Source organism: Oratosquilla oratoria, chromosome 5, assembly GCF_046742065.1.
Source record: "Oratosquilla oratoria isolate Oo_2021 chromosome 5, ASM4674206v1, whole genome shotgun sequence".
In the NCBI taxonomy this organism is placed as follows: domain Eukaryota; kingdom Metazoa; phylum Arthropoda; class Malacostraca; order Stomatopoda; family Squillidae; genus Oratosquilla; species Oratosquilla oratoria.
The window spans coordinates 80,643,093-80,655,592 of NC_134781.1; the positions used below are offsets into that span (position 1 = coordinate 80,643,093).

Genomic DNA, 12,500 nt, shown 5'->3' on the forward strand with positions numbered 1-12,500 from the left:
CGCGGTCTGCCTCCCATGCTCTGTTTTGATCTACGTTTCTACAAAAAAAAAAAAAAAAAAAAAAGTGTTACCAACCCACAATGGTAAACTAATTTTTCAAATGTATGGACCGTGATTACAAGTCATAAAAGCTTGAAAAATTGTTACAGAGAAATTAATAATTTAGAGATTGCAAACTCTAGTCTTCTGTTCTACACCAAAACAAAAAGTAAACTGTCACCAACCCACTATTAATGATGAACTAATTTCGTTTGTTTTTGTGCGCACATAGAATAAATAACTGTACTGCAAATAAATACAAAGAATGTGGGTTTTTGTTGTTTATGCAACCTTCTAATGTATTAATAATGTGTTCAAGTTAAGAGTAACCAAGTCCCAAAATAAACAGGACTTTCCCAGTTTCCAAGGAACCTAACCCCCCCCCCTCTATTACCATTATTTCCTATGGGAAAAAATATGTTAACTAACGCGATTTTGATTAACACGATGTCTCCTGGAACGGAACCCTCGCGTTAATTGAGAGTTGACTGTGTGTGTGCGTGTGTATGTATATATATATATATATATATATATATATATATATATATATATATATATATATATATATATATATATATATATATATATATAAGAAATTCGCAAGTAAACAGCGATATCAATCAGAACCTCCATGACAGTCGCGCATAGGATTCGAACCGCTGCTACTGGACCTAAGAGAGGCTCGAGTGGTCAAGGCGGGTGTTATGGAGCCTCTCTTGGGTCCAGTAGCAGAGATTCGAATCCTCTGCGCGACTGTCATGGAGATTGTCCGATATAATATATTATATATATATATATATATATATATATATATATATATATATATATATATATATATATATATATATACATATATATTGCAGAAAGACAAACAATTATATATAAAAGAATATGTACAGATCCAGTATGTACCTGAAAATTTATCTGTTGTCATTTTCAATACACAAAAAATATCAATACATTTTGAGAAATTATGAAGTCCCACATAATAAATCTAACCCACCCACCCCAACTACCCTACAGGTGCAAGGCTGTGTTGTGGCATTTTGTGCTTGGCTGGTTACCCGGCATGCTTGAGTACTTACGCTCTCTTGCTGCTGCTTAGGGAGCAGAACTTAAAGATCTACCAGGACAGAACAAGAAGAATCTTTGAAAATGATATGCCCATTTACCACTTCAGGCAAATGGGAGGAGAGGAACTGATTGAAATAAAAAAAGATAATAACCGTATAGGATAACCCATGAATAGAATTCCAGATATACAGATTGTGAAAAATAAAAGATTACAAGGGAGATGAGAGATGGAAAATGACTGCAGACTTAATAACGTCTGCCATACTGTGACATACAACTTTACTTGGGTTAGTTTAGCAAGAAAAAAAAAACAAAAAAACTAAATAAATAAATAAATCAGAAATCCTGTGTATGTCACAGTATCACAATGAAAAGAAAATACTACGGTGCATGGAGGCCTAGTGTTAAAAAGAAAAAGGTAGGTTGAAAAGTGAAGCCATGGAAACTAATAGGCCATGGCAATGTATGGTGGCACAACGACGGTGGTTGTGATACCTGGCTACTTGGGGGTTGGCTGACGTCACAGGTCCTAAGTGTGTTGTCCGTGGCCTCCCCCTCTATGGATTGCAACTCGCTACCCCCCTCACTCTCCAACTGTGTTTCGGCATAACCTGAGGCCTCTTCCACACACACTCCAACCTCATCTGTAGTTCCCATTATCTCTGAGTGTTCTGCATCTCTCGCAGCATCTTCAGTAAAGCTCTCTTCATTGGACAGAGATAAAACTACAGATTCAGTATTAGCCAATACTGGTTGTTCAGAGTAAACCTCTCCATTATCATCAATGGATGAAGCCTTCAACTCTACAGCTTCTGGTGCATTAGTAACCTCAACATCACTCTCAACCACAGTAGTGTTAGATACATTCGATTCAACAAAACTAGCATCCGTGTCATTTGTAGATGCCGTTACAGGTTCAACAACAGGAGAGGGTATGGGATCCTCAGATTTAGGCAAGGAACAGGGCTCTGTTACTGGAACAGACAAGTTATCTTCACACACAATTTGTACCTCGGCATTGTGAACATCTTCGTGAGGGGCGCCATTTTCTTCGATCTTGGGTGTGCCATTAGTAACTGGGGATTCTATTACTGGGGCGGCTTCCTTGGCTGGAACAGACTCTACAACTGGGACGGACTTCTCTTCAAAAGCTTTTGTGACTGGAGTGAACTTATAGATAGGGGTGGGTTCTGCAACAGGGGCAGCTTCTACAATACGAGCCGACTCCTTCTTTGGCAAAACTTCCTGAGAAATAAGTTCTTCAATGGGGACGGATGCTACTGGTGCTGGTTTGGGTTCTGGCACAGGTTCTGGCTTGGCTTCTGGCACGGGTTCTGGCTTGGTTTCCTCCACAGGCTCTGGCTTGGCTTCTGGCACAGGCTCTGGCTTGACTTCTGGCACAGGCTCTGGCTTGACTTCAGGCTGTTCAATAGAAGGATCAAGATCTTTAGCTATAGAGTTTTCCTCCAGTTCTGAAGGTTGGTTGTCTACAACTACAGGTTCTTCATTAGTAGAAGGCTTTTCCTGGTTAGTTTCAGGTTCCAGAGAGGTGGTGGTGGTAGTAATGATGGTGGTGGTTGTGGTGGTGGTCGTGGAGGTTATGGCATCATCGATGTCTGTGTGGGACATGGCAGGAGATTCCTCAGACTCCGAGACATGTTCGGGCTGAGCAAGGGGGGCAGTGTGAGTGTGAGGGGGAGAAAGGGAAGGGGTATCCGGAGAAAGGGGGACGCTGCAGTTTACTTCTTCAACTGTGGACGCCGTGGACAAGCTCTAAAAACAAGCCAAGTGGCACATTTAAGCAGAGCCTGGCTCAGGTTGAGGCCAACTTTTAGCAAAAGGTCTCAAGTCCACAAAACTATTCTGTTAATATTCTTGGTCCAGGTGTAGGCAGCACTTAAAATATAATTGAAAGTAGATAGAACAGTCAAGTTGTGAAGTATCTAATGTAAGCCATTATAACTGAGCTCTTAGTATGAAATTATTTTTTTTTTAAATATCTGAAGGTGAAAAAAATGGCAATGACTGTGCTAAAAAGCAATTATTCATACCCAGCACATATCAAAAATATTTCTTGTGAGCACTAAACATAAGCACATGAAATCTTACAAGTCAGAAGGTCAATAAGGAAGATTAAATCTTGAAATGTGCAAGCAACTTTTGAACATGATTAAAATGAACTTCCTTTCAAACAACTTCATCTGCTTGCGTTTCAGTTCAGCTCACTTAATAACCAAAGGCAAAAGGCACTCGTTCAAGCAAGACATTCTTTTCATACCACACAGTCAAAGATTATGACACTCGAGCACTTTGAACTTAAGGCTGTAGGCTTTGAGGGTGAGTGGGATAGGAACAAGGATGGGGAGCTGCAGGAACCAAAAGGATTTAATGGCATCAAGCATTTCCATAAATGAATAGCCACCTGGATTGACTAAGTATTTTCAAAGTGCATAAGGACTTATCTTTTCAAGACAAGAGCAAAGTCCAGAGGCCAAGTAACAATGCAAATGGAAATTAATCTATGATTTAACTTGTCTAAAATATTTTCTTTTTTTAACTGCTGGACATTAGAATGCCAGCAGTATCAAGCATAATTAGAACTTAATACAAGCAATAACAAGCATAACTAAAAGCAATTCTGAGTATACACCAAAACCTGTTTAAAGAACTCAAATCTGCAAAAGAACTTCATTCTGAGCCAGCTGCCATGCAAAATGTGCATGCCAAAACAAACCACTACTTATGCCCTGTGAAAAAATGCATTAACCAACATATCTGCTTGACTTGTAAAAAGGAGGCAGCTGTAGCACACAAAATTGGGACAATTTCAAGGACAAGGGTCTTTACGGTTGATAGAAAAATGGAAAGGTGGAGAGAAGGGGACAAAATTTTCACTTTCTTTTTAGAACTTGCATACTTAAGATTTTGTTCTCGCATACTAAAAAAAATCTTCTTATACTTCAGAAGGACTGACCCAATTATATGCCAAGTCTTGAAAAAAATACTTGTCACTTCATCTAGATACAACACCAGCCAGAACAAATCTAAGTATACCAGTACCACTGGGACTAAAAATGGTGGACACGCAAGGCTTTGTCCCAGCATTCCAAGCCATGCATGCACTATGAACAAATTGGAGAACTAAGGCGCCCGTGCAAATTAAACACCTGACTCATCCATGCAACAGTAAATATCAGAGGGAAGAAATAAAAATATATACAAAAATAAATAAATAAATGAATGAAAAGTAAGTAAATAAAATAAATAGGGGGAGAAAAGACAGCGTGCACCGTGTAGGTTAGTAGGTAGAGAGGTTGCACAGGTCACAGCAAGAGATGTGTTATAGAGCAATCGTTATTCAAATAGAGCATCGAGAACAATCCCTTAGTTGAAGAGTAAAGTTACGTAGACAGTGCTTATCCCAGAGCCAGCACCAGCACCACCCTGTGCAGTCTTGCCACAAGAAACGTACACCACGAAAGGGAACTGCTAACAAGGAAGAGGTGTGGGTGGTGTTGCTGCCAAGGTGAGATTAGCACTGCTTCTGGGTAAACCAACCAAGTCACAAATAAAGCAGCAGCATAAAAGTTAAGTGTTCGCAGCTTGGAACGTGTTTTGCACCAACAACAGGCGATTAGCATTTTTTCGGTTGGATTTGTACAGATGGTTTACGTTGGTTATTATCACATCCCGTGCAATTGGTTCACAGCAGTGGTGACTTGTGCTTTGCAAAGCACTGTACAGCCATGTCCTTAAGAACTACATCACAAGCATCCTTAAGATTTACCCCATCACTTCCAAAGGAACCAAAAGGTTGGTGGGATACACTTGCACTGTGCACAAAATCATTGGGCTCACAGATGGTAGGCAACTCCTTTGCAAAACTGTCCAACACTGGCAGCAAATGCAATGGACTCCCTCCACTGGACTAGGCAGAAGCATTGTTGAGGATGGTTTCCCATAATGGTCAAACCATTCTCATCATGATTCTCTCCCTTAGCCCTTTATCACGTGACATCCACAAGACGGACATCAAAGAACAAGTTGCAAAACAAGGCAGGGAAATACCTCCTGGACGGGGGCCGCTTCCTCCTCCTTGGCCTTCACCTCTTCAACCACTGGGGCTTCCTCCTTCTCTGCTGCTGGTGCAGCTTCCGCAACGGGTGCTGCCTCCTCCTTCTCGACAGCTGCAGGCACCTCAGCAGGAGCTGCTGCCTCCTTCACTTCCTCCTTCTGCTCTCCTTCAGCCTTGGTCTGAAATAAATAGAGGAGATCTAAATGTGAAATGTGTCGATATACGGTACATACAGTAAAATACAAATACCTCTGCACTGCCTCTGACCCATGTGGTGTGTTTGAGGACAGGGTCATCACCACTGAAAACACTGAAAATGCTAGGCACTACATTCAAAGATATTTACTCAATAAAAATAAATAACAATTAGTTAAATGGGGAAAAAATCCACTGTAGTCTTCTTCATACAGTAAATCCACACTACAGAGGTGGATTGTTTGCTATATGCTTTTCCACTAGAACCCCCAACCCCCCCTCAAGGAACTTCGTTTAAAACAAAGTTCTTTTACTCAATTTTTCAGAAATGAAGGTTAACTCAAAGGTTGACACCCCAAACACCATCTGTCTCTCACCACTGGTTCCATTTTTGTATCTGGAGTGTTATGATACACTTCGATAGTGTCAAGATCACCTAGGTCCCCGTGAGATGTCGACCCAGTAAACCCCAAGTTCCAACTGACTGGCCCCCTTCCTCAAATTCTGATGGCTTAAGGCCTCAGCAGTGAACACCCCCCTCCCCCCAACCTCCCTCCCCCCCCCGTGCTTGCGGGCTCCTCCCCTTCCAACACCCCTCCCCTTCCCCCTCCGTCTCCACCCGTCCTGCGATAGGCTCGTAGCGTCAAAAGATAACCAGTTTCTCATTAACGTACGGTGTTTTGAATCATGACTTACACGTTTTCGTTCGGGCTGATGTCGACTCTGTATATTCTAAATAATTTCAGGACAATGTCGCTGGTATTTGTACATTCTGTTTAATAAATTTCGGAAGATTTGTACACGAACGTACAACCACGTTATAAGGATTTGGGATACAGTAAGACTTGTATGTCGACGCATAGGACGGCAGCCCTGGTGTAATACAATTTTTAAAGGGCGACACTTTCGGTTCAAGACAAATGCAAATCAGTGTGCTAGCAATAAGATATTCAAACAAGATTTCACTACACATTTTCTTTTTATCCCATATCACATCTGAAGTACGACTGCCAAAATTTCTGGGGAGGATATTTCCGTTAATTAAACTATATAGTACAGACTCCTCTCAAAGCTCTGCAATTAAATTGCCTTACACAATGCCACGTAATACCGAAATTAGAAAAAAAAATCTGATCATAGCAATCATTTGTAGGCAACACTTCAAGCGTAGTTAAAAATAAAAACCGACGTCTAATCTGTGACAATGCGAAAATTTTGATTATCAAGCAAATTGTTTACATCAGACATGCAGGCGAACAAGAACGTCCGGCAATATTCTTCAGCAGCGAGATGCACTTTTCGTTCTGGCTGTAGACAGGCCGTTTTATTCAGCTCAAGCGTGTCCCTTTTGGCAAGTTCGAATCCCCAAAATTCCGCCCACATGCTGGAAGAACAACATAATTCTCTTCTGGCTACCTCCAAGTTATTTCATTCAGGTTGTGCATCACCCACTCAGTGCGTCACCTCTCGCATGCCGCCGGGCGATTTTATTCACCCGAAGCAGGAAGGCCAAACACCCGTTGCATTTGCGATCCAATTCATTGCATTTTCGCTGCAGTTCACGTGATGCAACGGTGCACGTGTTCCCATCTACTGCGGGCAATTTTATTCAACCTGAGAGGAGATCCAATCTATTTTATCAACCCTTCCACCGATACGTGATGGTATAAATCAAGTTCGATAGGGGGGGGGGTTCTCGTTTGAATTAGGTCATTTGACAGTAGCCAGGCCGAGGAGGAGGAGGAGGAAGAAGGGGAGGGGGAGGAAGAAGAGGAAGAAGAAATTTTGCCAAGTCGGTCTAACTTGTCGTGAGTGTTTGTTGTGGGGGCGACGGCAGGGGCCTGCTGCCTCTTCAGCCTGGCGCCTTGCCCTCCAAATGAGCCAGAGAAAGAGAGAATGCAAGTGTGAGGCTGAGTGAGTGAATGAGTGAACGAGTGTGTGTGCGTGTGCGCGTGTACACGTGTGTGTGTGTGTGTGTGTGTGTGTGTGTGTGTGTGTGTGTGTGTGTGTGTGTGTGTGTGTGTGTGTGTGTGTGTGTGTGTGCGCGCGCGCGCATGTACACCTCCCTCTCTCTCTCTCCCTCTCCCTCTCTCTCTCTCTCTCTCTCTCTCTCTCTCTCTCTCTCTCGAGGGAGATATTATTAGAAGGGGATACATGGTGTGGCTTAATAGATTTAAACGAGAGATTATCCATATCCAGAGCTAGCGCTGATGTCGCCAAGGAGGAAGAAGACAAATGCGAGTATATACCTACTAGCTTACTACAAAGTAGGTTTCGTCGCCCCCGCACTCAACAACAAAAACAACAAACTAGACCAACTTGGCAGAAAAGTACTTTCTTACTTCCGGCCTGGCTTGCAAGTCGGTCGACTTTATTCAAACTTGCGAACTCCTCCCCATTTTCTTTTCTTTTACCTTCCCTTCCCTCCCTAACCGATTTTAGAGTTAATGAACAACTATCATCTCCACCAGGGCATCATCTGTGCTTTGTTTAAATAAAAATACATTTTGGTGAGAGAGAGCGATAGATAGAGAGGGGAGGGGGGAAGGGGAGAGGGAGAGTGGGAAGAGAGGGAAGAAGAGGAAGAGAGGAAAGAGGAGGAAGAGAGGAACGAGGAGGAAGAGAGGAAAGAGGAGGAAGAGAGGAAAGCGGAGAGGGAGGGTGAAGAGGGGAGGGAGGGGAAGAGGGGAGGGAGGGAGAAGAGGGGAGGGAGGGTGAAGAGGGGAGGAAGGGGAAGAGGGGAGGGAAGAGGAAGAGGGGAGGGAAGGAGAGGAGGGGAGGGAGGGGGAAGAGGGGAGGGAAGAGGAAGAAGGGAGGGAAGGGGAAGAGGGGAGGGAAGAGGGGAGGGAAGGGGAAGAGGGGAGGGAAGGAGAGGAGAGGAGGGAAGGGGAAGAGGGGAGGGAAGGAGAGGAGGGGAGGGGAGGGAAGGAGAGGAGGGGAGGGGAGGGAAGGGGAGGGAGGGGGAAGAGATGTGGGGGAGGGACTCTACTACTAATAATCCTCGATAATCGTCGGAGCCTAGGCAAGGATCAGGAGTGCCTTGTAATATGACCTATTTCTAATCTGTTTGTCACCCGGGAGCCTCGATAGCAGAATCCACATCGGGGTAGGGGAATCTTAGCAGAAACCGCCTTCAAAGGGGATCCTGTGACCATTGCGAAGTCCCGATTAGTCTTCGGGGTTTCTGAGATAAGGCGAAAGTTATCTGTCGTTAAGGATGCCCGCTTTGTAATCGCGGTCGGGTCACACCCCAGGCTGTGCTAGGTCAGGTCACGCCCCAGGCTGTGCTAGGTCAGGTCACGCCCCAGGCTGTGCTAGGTCAGGTCATGCCCCAGGCTGTGCTGGGTCACTAACGGTTTACATCGTCTACGTGCGATTCTAAACGTACACCGAACCCGGTTAACAAACAACTGGTTCGGTTACCTTGTCCGTGTCCACAACTTCCCACCCCCCGCCGCCCCCTTCCTCCCACAGGGGACCAGCAAAGCTTAACTGTACAGTTTCCCTCTCGTAAGCGCGAGAAGCCTGGTAGTTTACTAACAACGCTGACTTTTGTTGGACACCTACAGTTACTGACTCCTGCCACTTGGCCCACTACCTCTACGAGCACACAAGGGCATGGCGTCAATTCCCTTCAAACCTACGAGCTTACTATAAACGCTCGTTTTTATTGACGATAGCACGGAGTCCTGTCTGGAATAACCAGGATGGACAACAAACCCCGCCCCACGAGCTGAACAAAACCGCCTTCATCTGTACAACTGTGCACATCCAGGCTCTCGTCTCTGTGCACCTGTACACCCGAGGAGTGAAGTGCACTCTTTGCCCCGCCTCACCTGCCCTAACCACATAATGGGTGAGGAGCCATTCGGCACCGGAGGACCCCCGCGCATAAATTCACACGTCGACAGCGGCCAATGGCTGGCTGAGGTCCTCTTGTGTCGTTCCCATTCCCTGCTACGTCGTGTGACCGTTCGCAGGTGCTGGGCGAAGGCGAGATGGAGGGCGAAGACGAGGCAGAGGATGTCGAGGAGAAGGAGGAGGAGGAGGAGGAGGAGGAGGAGGAGGAAGAGGAGGAGGAGGAGGAAGAGGAGGAGGAGGAGGAAGGCGACGAGGCAGGGGACGAAAATTCATTCCTGGGCAGGGAAGCCAAATCTAACCAGAGCGAAATTTAACCGGGGCGAAATTCACACCTGTGCTGGTGGGCGCGAGCGAAATTTAAACCCAAGGCGAAATTCACACCTGGGAGGGGAAGGCCGACCCGACCGACGCCCATTCGACGTGACGTCAAGTGACCCCCCCCCGCCCACCCCCCGCCAGGGACGGCTGGCAAGAAGCTCCTGAACAGTCGCGCCCGTTCTCGGAAGGCACCATCACGCCCACGCCCATACTACTTCCGTCTCGATCGACTCGTTCACGGAATTTTCAAATAAATCACGCTAACCCCCAACCTCCCCCATCCCCCAACCCTGAACCCCAAGTGCCACATCTAAAACCAGGTTATACCGTCCCTTCCACTCCTTTTTCCTACTACGTTGCTCCTCAAGGATAAGAAGATGAGAACACCAGAATGAAGGATACTGCACGAGACCATAAGGCCTACACTAGGCAGTTCCCGTTACCAAACACCCCTCATCCATAAAGTTATTCAACATTCTCTAAAAACATCCGAACGTTTCTGTGCAAATTACATGGTTACTAAATCTATTCCATTCACTGACCACTATTGGTAAACCGGTTCTAGACTATTTCCTTCTTAAATCTAAAATTGTCCAGTTTAAATACATTGCTGTGTGTTCTGCCCTGCTGTCTTAATATGATGACCTCGTCTGCGTCACCCTGGTTGAAGTCCTTGGCGTGACGTCACTAATGAGGATTTCATTCAGTAAAGGGGGGTTGTGTGTATACAGGAATGTAGTGTTCTATCCTGTACACTTCTGAAAATAAACTTCATCTCTCAAATACAGACAGACGGGCAAAGACTGACACACACAAACACACAAACACACACACACACACACAAACACACACACCACACACACACACACACACACACACACTTTCCTTAACAGTCCTCCAATCCTCGTTATATAAACCTCGATCATGTCCTCACCAAATCCTCGACCTCCAAGTACATCCTGGATCTGTGTACCCTCCCTGTCCTCGCTTCCCTCCTATCCCCCGCCCCCAACCATACCCACCAGACTCCTCATGACTGCGGGCCTTCCACAGACCAAGCACCCACGAAGTACAACCCGAACTCCAAACCCAGCCGAAATTTGGTCAACAATCCTGTGCTGATACATTATATCACACACACACGCACACATTCATACATACATGCACACATACATACATACAATATATACATATACATATATATACATACATATACATATATACATTCCCTCGCCCCTGGTGCTTGCACACGCCCAAACCCTACTCGTGCGGCGCTTATTGGTTGGACGATTTACCACTGCATCAGAGGGGTCACTTCTGGAAAAGTAAATTATAATACAGGGGGGGGGGGAAGTATATTTTGAAAGAGAAACCCATTCTAAACCCACACTGGCCACGACCCATCTCACCGACCCAGACTTCCTGACCCTTCATCTCCCCCTCCCTCCCCTTTGTCCACCCTCAACCGCCCCCCCCCCGAGCCAACCTCCCAATTAATCGAACCACTCTGCTTCAGGGTCGTTCTCTGCCTCCTCCTTTCCCTGTAGAGTAACCCATATATCACCATATATATTCTCTATAGTATTTTTAAGTGGTTCTGTGTGGAGAACCTAGGTAAAAGTTTGCAGGAGTAACGTGGCAGATTGGTAGTTTTTTCCGTAGTAATCTTCGAACGACTGATCAAACGACAACTGATGTGGGGGCCAACTTCAACCGAATAAAACCTGATGGCAACTCGAAATACCAGAGACCAGAACAATAGCCTACACAGCTTCCTCTGCAGCTTCCCCCCCCCAAAAAAAAAGGGGGGGGATCAGGATTGCCAATGTGCGTAAGGTCCATGGGCCCAGCCATCGAGGAATTACCAAGAATTGACCCAAGGAATTAGATCAACAAGACTTCTTCGGGAAGAATTTTAACATATGGAATTGTCTCTACACAATAGAGTTCGAAGGACCCCAAGACCATTACGGGGTACGTGTGTGTGTGTGGTGATGGGAGGTGGGTGGGAGGAAGTAGGGGAGAGGGATGGAAGAGAGGGGGGGGTAGGGCGGAGCCATCACGTGGGGTCACACTTGGTGACGGGGTGGAAACACCCGGCATGTTCCTGGACGTGACGTGACGAGGGAGGTACAGGAAAGAGGGGGGCTAGGAGAACAAAGAGGAAACGTGTGGGGGGGTTAGGGGGGGAAAAAGGGGGGAAGGGAAAGAGGGGGGAAGGGAAAGAGGGGGGAAGGGAAAAGCTGGGCGAGGGCTTAGGGCAGGCAAGAGGGAAAGTGAACAGGAGGGTCAGGCGGACTCACTGGAGCGGGGAGTCTAGCGATGGACAACAGAGTGAGTGAGTGAGTGAGGGAGGGAGGGAGTGAGGGAGGGAAAAGCGAGGTCGAGGGAGACCTTTATTAATCTCTCGATGTCGTCAGCCTCGACCCCGCGGAGGAGGAGTCCCGGGGTCGGGACAAGCGCTAACTTCAGTCGCATGACTTCGGGGAGGACAATGACACGTCTTCGTTCCGAGTTCGAGTTCTTTGCTAAATAACCCCTCGCGAGGCCAAGTCAATGGTCAGGCAGCACAAGAGGGAAGGCCCAAGAAAATAAATCGACCATAGGGCCCATACATCTACGTCAGCCAGGAATGATACGTGTTCGGGCCTTCTGTCCGTCATTATCGACAGATCCGCGATGCGTGTACAAACGCACGTAGGCAAACCCACGAAGTAAACACGCCAACACCGAACTCTATTCAGATCGTTCTTAAACTCTTTCGTCTCGATCTGGGTGCATTTGGAGAAACGCGTTTAGGTAACCAGGTTCACGCGAAGGCAGTACATCCACGATTCGAACTCTGATGTTACAATGAACTCGAGACTGAGCACCAACCTCTCTAATGCATTACGGGTTTAGAGTAAAACTTATGAATATTTGATGCAAAACTGCGAAA

At 46.0% G+C, this 12,500-nt stretch overlaps 1 protein-coding gene across 5 annotated transcripts in view; it reads right to left on the reverse strand.

Moving 5' to 3' along the window:
• The window catches only part of LOC143025604 (uncharacterized), a 459,091-nt gene that overhangs the window by 27,974 nt on the left and 418,617 nt on the right, over nucleotides 1-12,500 (reverse strand). For all 5 annotated transcript variants that reach the window (XM_076185542.1, XM_076185543.1, XM_076185540.1 and 2 more), the window contains 2 exons: nucleotides 5,182-5,367; nucleotides 2,125-2,535 (listed from right to left, as the gene is read on the reverse strand). In XM_076185542.1, the coding sequence (XP_076041657.1) occupies nucleotides 2,125-2,535; nucleotides 5,182-5,367 (597 nt within the window). The remainder of the gene's footprint in view (nucleotides 1-2,124; nucleotides 2,536-5,181; nucleotides 5,368-12,500) is intronic.